At 36.8% G+C, this 15248-nt stretch overlaps 1 protein-coding gene across 1 annotated transcript; it reads left to right on the forward strand.

Annotated features, from left to right (window-relative positions):
• The first annotated feature begins 2954 nt into the window (after positions 1-2954).
• On the forward strand, positions 2955-14373 carry LOC109807953 (casein kinase 1-like protein 1). The gene is made up of 14 exons (XM_020370712.3): positions 2955-3369; positions 3450-3490; positions 4413-4482; positions 4618-4766; positions 4892-4987; positions 5073-5143; positions 11732-11793; positions 11901-11964; positions 12040-12124; positions 12208-12334; positions 12490-12572; positions 12652-12715; positions 13301-13380; positions 13594-14373. The coding sequence occupies exons 1-14, from the start codon at positions 3294-3296 to the stop codon at positions 13885-13887; spliced, it is 1362 nt and encodes a 453-aa protein (XP_020226301.1). The 5' UTR covers positions 2955-3293; the 3' UTR covers positions 13888-14373.
• Positions 14374-15248: the final 875 nt, after the last annotated feature.

Here is a 15248-nt window from a genome sequence, read left to right on the forward strand (position 1 = left end):
TGGTTTCAAGTCGCTTCTTTTTTTAGTTATTTATTAAGGAGGTTGTAGAAAATGTTTTAATTAGGTTAGAGCTTGTAAAAAAGGCTACTGCATAGATTCTTTCTTCTTAATGTGCATTAAAAGGCTACTGCATAGATATGAGCCCTAATCGTATAGTCCTGTATACGTGATTACCATTTTTAAGTTATTTACGAGTGTTTAGTTGTAGATAATAAAACTCTCAACTAAGTATGAATTATGAGCCGAATTATATGAACAATTATTGTTTGTAACTTTGATTTTACTTTTAATGCCATATAATATAACTAATAATTAGGTCAATAAACATGCAAGAATAATATATTATAAATTTGTAGTATTGGAAAACACACTTTTCAGTTACACAACATGGATAATTCCAACTAGTCAAATTGACTACCTCATGAATGACTTAATTTTTAAGTTAATTTGATATTGCCTTTCATTTTATTTTTTTTATACCGTGAATCAGTCAACTTTACTTGACACTCTTTGAGTTATCCAAGATATTTTGATGTATCTTTTTTATTTTGACAGGACTCATTTACTCACGAGAATGTTATGACGTATAAAATAATTCATACAAACCTTAGACTAATGGCGTGGTATAGTTGCAGTAATATTTATCAAAGATACATTTTCGAAAATAAAATCCATCATTCTGTTAAGTTAAGATGCATAGTATTTTTTTTTCTTTCGTTCAACGGATAATGTTAATTTGTTCACAAGTATTCTCGTACCAAAACATCTTTTAATATCTGATTTTTAATTGAGTAGATCATATAATTCATGTAGTTATTTATTTATTTATAAATTCATACATAATTTTACTCAGAGACATAAGACTTTTATTATTATTGCATTCTCGTATCAAAACAATTAATAAAATTAAGTAACTTTACTCATTTATTTAATACACAACTATTTTAACGAAAATATTATTTCATAAAATATACCTTATGAAAAAAATTTAAAATTACAATTAAATTTTTCAAGTGAAAGCCATTTCTGTTTATATTTTTCTCAGAACATAAGATTAGAAAATCAAATATAAAATAAAATAAATTTCACTGGAAAGAAGAAATGCTGGGCGTGGTACATTTATGCGAACCAACTCTAGGCGCATATTTTATGTGAAAAACATAGAAGCCAGATTTCGTAGTTTCTACTTTACTGTGGAAAGACATTTATTCTTCTTAAAGCCACCACTTAATTAAACACCCACTTAATCTAATAATATAACACCTCAAATGTATACTCTTTTTTTTTTGTATTGTACTAATCATCAAATCTAACTCCTTATTATTGTTTTAATGTTTTCCCATTTTATGGTGTAGTACAAAAATGCGCATATATATGTTTTTTTTTTTTTTATATTTTTTTTTATAATTGTTAAAGTAGTATCACTGATGGTGTCCAATAGAAACTGCAATTGGACTACGGAGTACCACAAAGGCATTGGCAACTTTTATAAATAAGTAATGATTGAATCACAAGTTGCAAGGTTAGAGGAGCTAAGATGACAACCAATTTTAAAGAGCTTTAACCATACTACTCATTAAGGTTGTTTAACTTAGGTTTTGTTGCGGCACCTTTTTTTTTTTTAATAATTCGAGCAAATTTTCCGTAACAAAATAACTTAATTTTTTTTTATCAAATATACTTTACAAATTAATTACCCATTTTTAGTTTTATCATTCAAACTTAAGACTCATTTTTTTTTATTGTAATCCAACAATTTTTTGAGTAAAGAAATCTTAATCAAAATGACACATCAAAACTTTTTGCGATGTATTTGCTTTAATCGATTACCACTTTGCATAAAAAAACCACTTTAATGTGAGATGATAAATAATAATATCATCCCCATAAAAAAATAAAAAGGAAGTTATATACAATTCTTTTGTAAAATGTTATTTTATAAATTCGTGGTGAGTATGACTTAACCTATACCTTGAATTGGATTCGACTTAGGTTAATTTTGACAAATTTAAATCTTAAAATTAGATTTAGTACATTTTGTGTTGAAGACGGCTTTGTACTGCATTATTTTTCAAATTCTTTTTATTTTTAAAAAAAATATAATTTTTGTAAACAATTATATATTAATAATATTATATGTATACTATCTTATTTTAAACTTAATAACTTCTTATTATATGATTAAACCGGGTGATGGACCTATATATGTTTGAGTGTGTGCAAATACACCCTTTGACTTTGCTAAACTTACAAGTAATTTTGAGTAACGTATTTTACCGGCGGAATCCATTGTTGTCTAGTTTTTATGATAAGCGAATTTATTTAATTAGAAACACTAGAATTCATACTTTTAATGTTTATGTCTTTATCTTTTATATTGTTATGATTATTAATTTTTTTTCATATATTGTCCTTATTAATTTAGAATCTTAAATCAGCTTCAAATTTTAACTGTACATAATATTAAATTTATATATATTATGTGAAAAATAAAATAAACTCAGTCTTATTCCATATATTTTAAATTTCAATAAATGTAAATGAGTAGTTCCTCAAAACATGAAATCTATAATGAATTAGGATAAAATTGTCCAAATCCTGGGTTTAGTCATGGTGATCATAAATATGGTTAGTGAGAAATTGTACCTCCAAATTCAGAAATAAATTTTGGTTGCAATCCAAAACTCCAAGTTAAAGAGAAAGAATTGGGGGGTGGGGGTGGTACGTTACGCGCCAATTGGGTCACGTGTGGATTACGGCGAATGATGATGGAAAAGTCACGTGACAGAGGGTCCCACCAGGTAGGTCCAAGAGCGAAGGAAAATGCGCCACGCGTAAGCAACACGCGTGGACATGACATGCCAAACAAACCAATAACCGACGACTGGTGTTTTTTTTTTTTGATCGCATAATGCAAGAGAGAGAGAGAGAGAGAGAGAGAGAGAGAGAGAGAGAGAGAGAGAGAGAGAGAGAGAGAGAGAGAGAGAGAGAGAGAGAGAGAGAGAGAGAGAGAGAGAGAGCACACCGCACCGTATCATATCATATCATATCCATCACTCTTACGCTTTCTTTTTCTTCCAAATTCTCTCTTTCTTTTAACCTAACACTACAATTATGCCTTCCAAATCCCAATAACGCAAATCGCAATTACCCTAAATTCCTCACCTAGATCTGTCTCTTCCTTCGTCAATTCCACCTCCGGCTGCTCCCTATGTATGCTGCTTAGTGTTTTCCCTTTTCAGGATTAGGGGTGGGTCGTCTCGAGCTTAGGGTTCCCAACTCTATCGCTTTGAATGGAACCTCGTGTTGGGAACAAGTTTCGCCTGGGTCGGAAGATCGGAAGCGGCTCCTTTGGGGAGATCTATTTAGGTTTTTTTTTTGCCCCCTTCTTAAGCTGTTTTTTTCTTCACCTTTTTGTAATTGGACGAGTTTTGTTGTTTCTCGTGCAGGCACTAATATTCAAACAAACGAAGAGGTCGCAATTAAGCTTGTGGGTCTTCTTCATCTCATCAATTGGCTTTCGGATTTTATTCCACTTTCAGCAATCCCCCCCTTTTTTAATCCTGATTTTCGTTTGTTTCTGTGAAGTCTGAAATGGAGGGCAAATTGTCAGTTTTGTTTAGGCGGGTTAATTTCTGCTGTGAATTAATCTGAATTTCGAAATGGGTTTTGGGAAAGATGGTTTCATGTGGAATTGGTTCCTGCTTTGAGTTATGTGCAAGGGGTTGTGAAATTCGGCGTTGAGTTGTAGTTTTATCTGGCATTCTTAATGGCATTGTGACGTATGATTGTATTCTAGATGTCTGGTCTCACAACTGAGCTTATTTCTGCTCTCTTTGCATTTTAAAGCTTCAAAGAGAGATGATAGGCTGCAAGTAAAATTGTGAATATGAGTAAGATTGTGACAGGGAATCATTAACTAGCACAAAACCTTGTGAGATTTTATCATTTGGATACCATAGGTAATATGCTTTGTGGATCGAGTGCAATGTTTAATGAGTTAGAGCTGCTATATTGATGCCTTCCTGGATGTAGTGCAAAAATATACAATGGCTCTCACATTTTCTTTGATAGTTACTGGTAAAAGTGTTGGCTGAGAAGATTTGGGAGGGGTTAAATTGGAATGAAACATTTCTTGTTTATTCAATCAAATCTCCTCACTCCTCAGCAAAATGTTGGCATTTCCCTCCTATTCAATATATGTGATGCATTATTTCAAAGGTTTTGGGTTGAATTATCAATTATGTATTGGGAACTATATTTTGTAACTTGTTCAGCTGGTGTTTTAGCTTATGCTCCTGATTTTGGAATTTATTTTGCTTAAGTTGTTTCTGGATTCTTGATATCTTCAAGCGCAATAGATCTGATTTACTTGTTCTTTCTTTCTGTTCCATGCTGCGCTTTTATATTAGGAAAATGTCAAGACAAAGCATCCTCAGCTACTGTATGAGTCCAAGTTGTACAGAATTCTCCAGGGAGGAAGTAAGGGCCATTATCATTAATTTTTTATCCTTCTTTTGTTTGCACTTCCTGTAAGGAGCATTGTAGTGCCTCCCCCTGTTAAGTTATTTGATTTATAATTTATATCTAGCTGTAACCTAAGTTTTGTTTTGGCAGCTGGAATTCCAAATGTTAGATGGTTTGGAGTGGAGGGAGATTACAATGTTTTAGTGATGGATTTGCTTGGACCCAGTCTTGAAGATCTATTTAACTTCTGTAGTAGAAAGCTATCACTAAAGACAGTTCTCATGCTTGCTGATCAAATGGTAGGCTGTGGTTAATTTTGTAAACTTTCGGTATACACACCCAGTGTCTCATCGCCCACAAACTTTTGCCCTTTCCTTTTTTTTTTTTAATAAAAAACTTTATCACTGTTTTTTTAATTATCCAGATCAACCGTGTTGAGTTCATTCATTCTAAATCATTTCTGCATCGAGATATCAAACCAGATAATTTTCTAATGGGATTAGGAAGACGTGCAAATCAGGTGATTAATCTTTTTAAAATGTGGTCTTTGGATATCTTTTATGTTCTTAAATATGGAGTTATTTAATGCATTGACATGCATGTAGGTTTATGCTATTGATTTTGGTTTGGCTAAGAAATACAAAGATAGTTCAACACATCAACACATTCCTTACAGGTACTAAGATTTAGTTGGTGTGCATTAAATGTGTACTTATCTAGGTTATTAATGTTGTAAGGCCTTGATGGCATAGAATAATTATGACAACTTCGTTTGAATTTTGAACTACATTTACCCTGTGGTGTAGTTATAACTTGTCAAGTTGTCATATACTGAACAGTTGCCATATGAAAAAAAAAAATCAGGGGTGGTATATTCTATTATTGCTTTATTGAGAATGTAATATTTATAACAAACAAAATTTGCATTAACATAACTTTTGATGACAGTCATATTATAGAGTAGATATACCAATAATCTAATGTGGCTACTTGCTGCTATTTATCTGGGCATTCACTCTAGTATGACAAACACTCTGAATGCCAATGTATTTATATTTCCATATATTGTATTCTAGCTGGAACTTTTAACTTCAGGCTGCAGCTTAGCTGGGGATTTGCCAAGTTCTAGGGTTTTAGATGGCATGATTAAAAATAGTTCAGAGCTGATTGAAGATAAGCTTATTGTCGCAAATCTATCTTAATTTAAATTGATTTCAATGGTTCCTAGTTTTATCTATAATTTGGTATTTAACTAGCTTAATAGCAGATGTTGTTCGGTTGATTTTGTTTAATGCTGCAAGCACTGTTTGGCTATAAACAGTAATTAAAAAATAATAAGGAAAAGCAAGATGGAAGGAGATTAAAGGAGATAAATAATGACTTTAAAGTTTTCTAACAAAATTCTTGTTAACCTACCTCAGAGTAAATTATGAATTTGCTTATTATGTTGATTATAAATTCATATATTTGTGGGAGGATTCCTGTCTCTGTTGTACAAGATTAATGCTTGGCTGTTAAAACTTGTAAGTCATGAGTAAAGAAGCACTTAAAGAATACCTTTTTGAGCTTACACACACATTCCAAAAGTTTTGGTCCTGCCCCTGCGTGCAAATCCTACCCATCTCCTAAAAAGTTTACACACACACCATCTCCCTGTATCCCTATTTTTTTTTTGTAGATGACTTAATATTTTCGAGTTGATATCATTGCTTGATTCTTTTTTGAAATATTTTATCCACCTGCTGGTTTGGTGGTGAGAAGTGCATTAATTATGCATACTATTCTCGTTTTCTGTTTATTCTAGTTTCTGGTTTCTAGGCTCAGGTTGTGATTTCTATAAGTAATATCACCAATATTTTAGCAAATATTTTAAAAGGGTAGACGTTTGCTATTTGAACATCAATTTATTTTAGTCTTATGGGCCTAGGCCCACTACTTTGTATTTAAACACATCTCTAGAGCACAATATACACAAGGGAATATGTTCTCTTCATTCACCATCACTCTCAATATGGTATCTAGAGCCTAATCCTTGACCTCCCGGTGGTCCCACTGTTCTTCGGTGCCCGGAAAACGTGTCTCATTCCGTTTTCCGGCAACCACCTCGCCGTGACTCTTTCCGGCCGTTTTTCCCTCTATTTTCCGGCGTTTTTCTTCGCTGCCGCCGCCGTCCACCGCCACCACCGTCATCTTTCCGGCCGGCGACCCACCCACCCGGCTCGCCTTCCTCCGGCGAACCCAACGCCACCGGTCGCGCGGCGAACGGAGATCGCACGCGCCCTCACGCGCCGATCTCCTCCTCGCGCGTTTTCTCTCTCCTCCACGCCGGCCGTCGCGCGTGGCGGCGCGTCCGGCCACCTTTCCGGCAGCGACCACCGGCGCCGGACTCGCCCAGACCCCCTCTACCCCGATCTGTGATTTGTTTTGTGATCGGTCATCGTTTGTCACGGGTCTCTTCCTTCTCGGGCCGCTTCTTTCTCTCTCCTGTTGCTGTTTCTCTCTCCTATTACAGCATCTATGGCTTCCTCTTCCGCTGCTCGGCCTGACTCTGCTATTTTCACTAATTATGTCAATGTCCCTCTTTCCATTGACAAGTTAGATGGCACCAATTATGATACTTGGGCTTCGGATATCAAGCTCTGGCTTAAGGGACAGGATTATGTTACTCACCTTACCCAGACAGCTGCTTCTATTGATGAGAAGGATCGTCCTCGTTGGTTGAAAATTGACGCTCAAATTTGTAGTGTCCTTAAGTCGACCATTCATCCCTCCTTAAAGCAAATTTTTCGTGCCCATGAGACATGTGTTGATTTATGGGAACAAGCCCGAGTGTTATACACCAATGATACTCAACGGCTCTATGGTGTGTGTCAACATCTCCAGAATATCATCTCTCCCCGACGCCTTGATGGTTCCATGGCTGAGTATTTGGGCAAAGTTCATGGCCTCCTACATGACTTCAATGAACTTTTGCCTCCTGCTGACACTCCTGCCAAGGAACTAGAGCAACGCCAAACATTCTTTATGTTGATGGCACTGTATGGGCTTCCTGATGAGTACTCTTCCATTCGTGATCAGATTTTGGGATCTCCGACCGTGCCTACCTTGAACTCGGCTTGGTCCACTCTGTTGCGTGTGCCCTGCAAGTCTTCCCCTGACATCTCTTCTTCCGCTACCACTGGCGACTCCTCTGCTTTGGTGTCTCAACGTGATGATCGTCAGCGTTCTCGCAAACCGGGCAAAGGTCGTCCTAAGTGTGATCACTGTCACAAACTGGGTCACACAATTGACCGTTGCTATGTCTTACATGGTCGTCCCCCTCGCCCTGCTAGTGCCGTTGCCCACACTGCGTCTCCTGTCTCGACTACATCTGGTGCTACCCTCTCTGCCGGTTCTGGCTCTGGGCCCCCAGCTCTCTTCAATGACTTCCTTACATGGTATGAAGAACGTCAAGCTTCCAATTCCACTGCTTCTGTTGCGCACACAGGTCCTTCCTTTGTTGGTCTCACTCACTCCACCTCTCTTGGCCCTTGGGTCCTAGATTCTGGTGCTACCGATCATATTTCTGGTAATCGGTCTCTTTTCTCATCTCTTTCTACCTCTGCTTATTTACCCTCTATCACTATGGCTAATGGTTCTCGCGCCACATCTCATGGTGTTGGTACTGTCCATCTTTCTCCTTCTCTCTCCATTGACAATGTCCTTTATGTCCCAGAGTCTCCCTTTAATTTATTATCCCTTAGTCGTCTTACTCGTTCTCTTGATTGCCTTATTTCTTTTACTAAAGATTCTGTTTTCTTACAGGACCGGAGTTCGGGACGGATGATTGGCACCGGATGTGAGTCTCATGGCCTTTATCACCTACGCACCTCTGCTCCTGTTGGTTTGGTGGCGGATTCCCCTACCCTCATCCATGCTCAATTAGGTCATCCTAGCCTTGCCAAGCTTCAACACCTTGTACCACGTCTGTCTAAGTTGTCTCAGTTGTCGTGTGAGTCGTGTCAGTTAGGCAAACATAGTCGTAGTTCTTTTTCTCCGAGTGTCCACAAACAAGCATCGTCTCCTTTTGCTTTAGTTCATTCTGATATTTGGGGGCCGAGTCGGGTCCCGTCCACTTTAGGATTTCAGTATTTTGTCACTTTTATTGATGATTACTCTCGATGTACTTGGTTATTTTTAATGAAATCTCGTTCTGAATTATTTTCCATATTTCAATCCTTTTATAATGAAATTCAAACTCAATTTGGTGTTTCTATTCGTACTTTTCGTAGTGATAATGCTCGTGAATACCTTTCTCACTCCTTTAAAGCCTTCATGGCTTCCCATGGCATTCTTCATCAGACTTCTTGTGCATATACCCCTCAACAAAATGGGGTGGCTGAGCGCAAAAATAGACACCTTATTGAGACCACTCGCACCCTTTTACTTCATGGTCACGTTCCTCAAACATTTTGGGGTGATGCTCTTCTCACTGCTTGTTATCTCATCAATCGAATGCCATCTTCTGTCCTTAACAACCAAATACCTCACTCTATTTTATTTCCCTCTCAACCTCTCCACCCCCTACCTCCTCGCGTCTTTGGATCTACGTGTTTTGTCCATAATCACAGTCCTGGCCTTGACAAACTCTCCGCTCGGTCTCATAAATGTATCTTTTTAGGGTATCCTAGGTCTCAAAAAGGGTATAAATGTTTCTCACCCTCACTTCGTCGCTACTTAATCTCAGCCGATGTCACCTTTCTTGAGTCTTCTCTCTACTTTTCATCTACTTCCTCTTCTCCTACACCTGTCCTTGCCCCTTCACCCTCACCTCTTGTCTTTGATACTCCTCCTGTGTCTGCTGTGTCACCCGATCCACCACCTCCGCCTCCACTTCAAGTTTATCATCGTCGGCAACGCTCCAACCTTCCCATTGGACCCTCACCCGACTCTACTTCGGTGCCACCTCCTCCGTCTCCTCCGGCCCAACCACTTGAGTCTGACCTCCCTATTGCCCTTCGGAAAGGTAATCGTTCTACTCGTAATCCTTCCCCTCATTATATTACTCTGAGTTATCACCGGTTATCCCCATCCCAATATACTTGTCTTTCTTCTCTTTCTTCTGTGTCTATTCCTAAAAATGTAGGTGATGCCTTGGCCCACCCTGGTTGGAAACAAGCCTTACTTGATGAACTGTGTGCTCTTCAAAACAATGGTACTTGGGATCTTGTTTCTCTGCCTCCTGGGAAGTCTGTGGTTGGATGTCGATGGATCTTCACAATCAAGGTTGGTCCTGATGGCACCATTGATCGACTCAAAGCTCGTTTGGTCGCCAAAGGTTATACTCAAATTTTTGGATTAGACTATAGTGACACTTTCTCTCCTGTTGCCAAGATGGCCTCTGTCAGATTATTCTTAGCCATGGCTGCTCTTCGTCGTTGGCCTCTCTATCAACTGGATGTTAAAAATGCCTTTCTTCATGGGGATTTGCTTGAGGAAATTTATATGGAGCAACCTCCTGGGTTTGTTGCTCAGGGGGAGTCTTCCGGTTTGGTATGTCGTCTCCGCAAATCACTTTATGGTCTTAAACAGTCTCCAAGGGCATGGTTTGGTAGATTCAGTACTGTAGTCCAACAGTTTGGTATGACTCGAAGCGAAACTGATCATTCGGTCTTTTATCGACATTCCACTGCTGGGTGCATCTACTTGATAGTGTATGTTGATGATATTGTTCTCACTGGTAGTGATCATCATGGCATTTCTCAGATAAAACAACATCTTTGCCATCACTTTCAGACAAAAGACCTTGGTAAACTTAGGTATTTCTTGGGGATTGAGGTAGCGCAGTCTACAAATGGAATTGTAATATCTCAAAGAAAGTATGCATTGGATATTTTAGAGGAAACTGGGCTAATGAATTCCAAGCCCGTTGATACACCTATGGATCCTAATGCTAAACTTCTACCAAGTCAGGGGGAGCCTTTCTCAGATCCTGAGAGATATAGAAGACTGGTTGGGAAATTGAATTATCTCACGGTAACTCGTCCCGACATCTCTTTTGCAGTTAGTGTGGTGAGTCAATTTCTCAATTCTCCATGTGCAGGACATTGGAATGCAGTCATCCGCATTCTGAAGTATATCAAAGGTGCTCCAGGAAAAGGTTTATTATATGGCTACAACAATCATACCCAGGTTGTGGGATACTCAGATGCAGATTGGGCAGGCTCTCCCTCTGACAGGAGATCCACCTCAGGCTATTGTGTCTTTATTGGCAATAACTTGATTTCGTGGAAAAGTAAGAAGCAGAATGTAGTGGCAAGATCTAGTGCAGAAGCAGAATACCGTGCCATGGCCTCTGCTACGTGTGAGCTTATTTGGCTCAAACAGTTGCTTAAAGAGCTGAGATTTGGCGAAGTTTCACAGATGACTCTCATATGTGATAACCAAGCTGCCCTGCATATTGCCTCAAATCCAGTATTTCACGAGAGGACCAAACACATTGAAATAGATTGTCACTTCATTCGTGAGAAGATTTTATCTGGGGACATTACTACTCAGTTTGTTAACTCTACTGATCAGTTGGCAGATGTCTTCACCAAATCATTACGGGGTCCTAGGATTGATTATATTTGTAACAAGCTTGGTGCATATGATCTATATACACCAGCTTGAGGGGGAGTGTTAGATATAATTTAGTCTTATGGGCCTAGGCCCACTACTTTGTATTTAAACACATCTCTAGAGCACAATATACACAAGGGAATATGTTCTCTTCATTCACCATCACTCTCAATAATAAATTCATATATTTGTGGGAGGATTCCTGTCTCTGTTGTACAAGATTAATGCTTGGCTGTTAAAACTTGTAAGTCATGAGTAAAGAAGCACTTAAAGAATACCTTTTTGAGCTTACACACACATTCCAAAAGTTTTGGTCCTGCCCCTGCGTGCAAATCCTACCCATCTCCTAAAAAGTTTACACACACACCATCTCCCTGTATCCCTATTTTTTTTTTGTAGATGACTTAATATTTTCGAGTTGATATCATTGCTTGATTCTTTTTTGAAATATTTTATCCACCTGCTGGTTTGGTGGTGAGAAGTGCATTAATTATGCATACTATTCTCGTTTTCTGTTTATTCTAGTTTCTGGTTTCTAGGCTCAGGTTGTGATTTCTATAAGTAATATCACCAATATTTTAGCAAATATTTTAAAAGGGTAGACGTTTGCTATTTGAACATCAATTTATTTTATCTGTAAAATATTCAATCATTAATACTGCAGGGAAAATAAGAATTTGACTGGAACTGCAAGATATGCTAGCATGAATACTCACCTTGGCATTGGTATGTGTTATTCCCTGATTCCTTACCAACATTTGTATTATAAATGGTTAAATTTTGTTATCTAATAGATTCATGTTGCTTCTACTTCTCTGGTGATTGACGCTTAGAGCAAAGCAGAAGAGATGATCTTGAATCTCTTGGTTATGTTTTGATGTACTTCTTGAGAGGAAGGTGATTGTTGCTATGTACCTTATTCTGGTGCCTACCATTACCCTAAACTTTGTCTGATTTCCTTTTTCTTTGTAGTCTTCCTTGGCAGGGACTTAAGGCAGGAACGAAGAAACAGAAATACGAGAAAATCAGTGAAAAGAAGGTTTCTACTTCTATTGAAGTAAGTTAAATTATAAGTCATTTTCTTATGCATGCAATACGTGTTTTTCATGAACTACACTGAGAGTTTATTGCTTACTCCAGGCCTTGTGTCGGGGTTATCCAACAGAATTTGCATCTTACTTCCATTACTGCCGGTCATTAAGGTTTGATGATAAGCCAGATTATGCTTACCTCAAAAGGATATTTCGTGACCTGTTTATTCGTGAAGGTTTGTATTTTGTAATTATTCTCATGTAAAAAGGAGACCCGTTTGGCCCGTCTTCTTAAGTTTATCATTTTATACACTTCATTGTATATTGCATTTCAATCTATGTAAGATCACATTTTGAATTTGCTTTTCTTATCAAGTTAGCATTTGAACAGGATTCCAGTTTGATTATGTCTTTGACTGGACCATTTTGAAGTATCAGCAATCACAGCTAGCTACTCCTCCAACACGTGCCATTGTAAGTGTTTTTCTTATTCCCCCCTTTGGGAATTTTTTGTCGTCTGCAATTGATGAAACTTACTGATGCTTGTTTTTAGGGTCCTAGTGCTGGAACCAGTTCTGGAGTGCCCCCAGCTGTAACTAATGCTGATAGGCATACAGGTAATTTTTTCAAGTTTTCTTGTAGAGTGACAGGCCTTTCATATTTTTATCTGTATGTTCCTTTATCACATTGTAGTTCAGTAAATATTTATCAATTGTATGATTTCCTTTATATTCATTTAACCATACTTTTCTAATATAGTGTGAGAATTGATCAATCTTTTCCATTTGATATTTTCTTAATTTAAATAATATTCTTTTTATTAATTTTACAGGAATTTACTCATACTTTTATCTGTTCGATCCTCTAATACACTGTAGTTCAGTAAATTTATTTCTCAAGTGTATGGTTTCCTTTGTATTCATGTAAAAAACCACACTTTTCTGTTAGTGTCAGAGATGATCAATTTTTCTGAAAATTTCTTATTTTAAATAATATTCTTTTTATGCATACTACAGAAATTGTTGATTTTTAACCATATCCTATTCCTCAATGTTGCTTTATTATTACTTTCTGTTTGTTTTTCAATGATCCATTTAGGTTTTGCAATAGCATGCCTCTTGTAATTCTTCACTCGAGTTTAAATGGGTTCTATTTACCTTTTGATCGGTCTGGTGTTTTCTGTATTTCCCCGTCTCTCACAGGAGGTGAAGATGGACGACCTCCTGCTTTGGTTTCAGTGGATTCCTCGAGGCGCAGAGTTTCAGGGCCCATTTTAAATACTGTAAGTTTCTGAAAGTCAAAAATTCAATCTCCAACACCTCTGTTGTTAAGGATGTTTGAGTTTTTTATAGTACCTGGTTTCATGTGGTTCCTTTTTCAAAATCAGTTCATTGTTACTGATCTGTAAATTGGATTTGAATATGATGTCCGAGTATGTGCAATGAAAATTAGCTTTTCTTTTTCTAATTCAATTGCCTCATCTGTGATCATGCAGTTATCAGGTGCCAATGCGTTGGGTCAGTCAAGTGGATCAAGGCGAGTTGCTGTTTCTAGTAGCCGTGATGCATTTGTTGGCACCGAGTCAGATATTCGTACTCGCACTGCTGAGGCTAGCCCTGGAGCGGCACAAAGAGGTTTGAGTGGGCAAAGAAGTTCACCAATTGGATCTTCTGATCCCAAGAGAGTTGTTACATCGGCGAGAAATGCTTCTCATGTGAAAAATTATGACACTGCACTTAGGGGCATGGAAGGTTTGCAATTAGAGAATGATGAGAGGACCCATTATTAATTTCTCACCTTCTCACCTAGTGAATTTGTGAGTTGATAGGCACTGCCAAAGTTGCTTACGTTGCTTAGTTGAGCTGTGAGGAAATTTGGATCTGAACTAGAAATTCTGGCTTTGTATTGTTAACTCATCTGCTCAAACCGATGAAGCTGAGAAGATGAAATAATTTGAGCTAAACCAGGGATTGTGCTTGCTGTAAAGCTCAGTTTTAATTGGCACTTCTGGCTGGAACTCCTAAGTTTTATAACATCTTTTTCTGTGAGTTATTATATTGGTTTATCAGATGTTTACAGTTTCACGTGGACTGCAGATGTCGAAACTATCAAATACCAGCAAAAAATGTAATTAGCCATTGTACTCTTGTTGGATAAAGATTTCCTTGGTTTCCACGATGTAACTGCCTGGCAATTATTTTTGTGTTAGGAACTTGAATGTTCTTGTGAGATTCCTACAAAAGCTTAAATCATAGTGTCTCTCTTGTTTTTCTTAGTTCTGTCACAATAAACTTGTATGCATTTTATTTCGATCTGAGAAAGTTATCATTAAATTGGAGTGTCTGGTGTACTCATCATGTCTGGGAATTCAAGTCCTCTTATTTGCCTTTTGTTGAATGAATACTTGCATAGCCAATTCGGTATCCTTATAGTTTCCATGGTTGTCAAACTGGAGTAACTCATTCTCCAAAACTTTCTTTGACTTGATTTGTAAACTTAAAACAGATTACTAAATTATAAATATTTTAAATATGATAATATTCAAATGTAACATAAAAATCTATCACTGGTTATAATAGAGGCACATAAGGCGTGTTTGTTTCACGGATTTAGTAATAATTTTAAGAATAATATTCTTGGGTGTATTGTTACTAGGGATACTATTTCCATCAGAAAAAATATACGATTAATACTTATTATTCTTTGGAACGTTTTTAATTATTTAATTAGAAAAGTGAAAAAAAAAGAAAATGAGTTGTAACAAATTTACTTACTAGGAATACTGTTTTTAATAAAAAGGATTAGATATGTTTAGCCAACATAAATTGAAGAGAGTTGACTTTGGTTTTCGTAATTTTTTTATTTATCTAAAATTTAAAACCACTTTTATCTTATTAAATAAATAAATATTGATTTTAATTGTTGTGTATATATACATATATATTTTTTTTCATGTTTCAAAAATTTGAAGTTACTATTTTTGGTCTTAATAATTGTTTATTTTAAGTATCTGTAAATTATTTTTAATAAAGTTATGTGCTGACATAAAATCACAAATAATTGTAGATATAATGTATAAGATAGTTACTTTACCTTTTCATAAACATAAATAGTTAATAAAGATCACATAATAGTATACATTAAAAGTAA

The sequence above is a fragment of the Cajanus cajan genome, chromosome 5 (genome assembly GCF_000230855.2).
Source record: "Cajanus cajan strain Asha chromosome 5, NIPB_CcT2T_4, whole genome shotgun sequence".
Taxonomy (NCBI): Eukaryota; Viridiplantae; Streptophyta; class Magnoliopsida; order Fabales; family Fabaceae; genus Cajanus; species Cajanus cajan.

What these genes read in the sequence shown, in the direction of transcription:
- LOC109807953 (XM_020370712.3), top strand. Translation starts at nt 3,294, where the DNA reads ATGGAACCTCGTGTTGGGAACAAGTTTCGCCTGGGTCGGAAGATCGGA. An exon ending in CATCAACACATTCCTTACAG is followed by an intron (nt 5,144 to 11,731) that starts GTACTAAGATTT and finishes TTAATACTGCAG; the next exon opens with GGAAAATAAGAATTTGACTG. An exon ending in TGACCTGTTTATTCGTGAAG is followed by an intron (nt 12,335 to 12,489) that starts GTTTGTATTTTG and finishes GCATTTGAACAG; the next exon opens with GATTCCAGTTTGATTATGTC.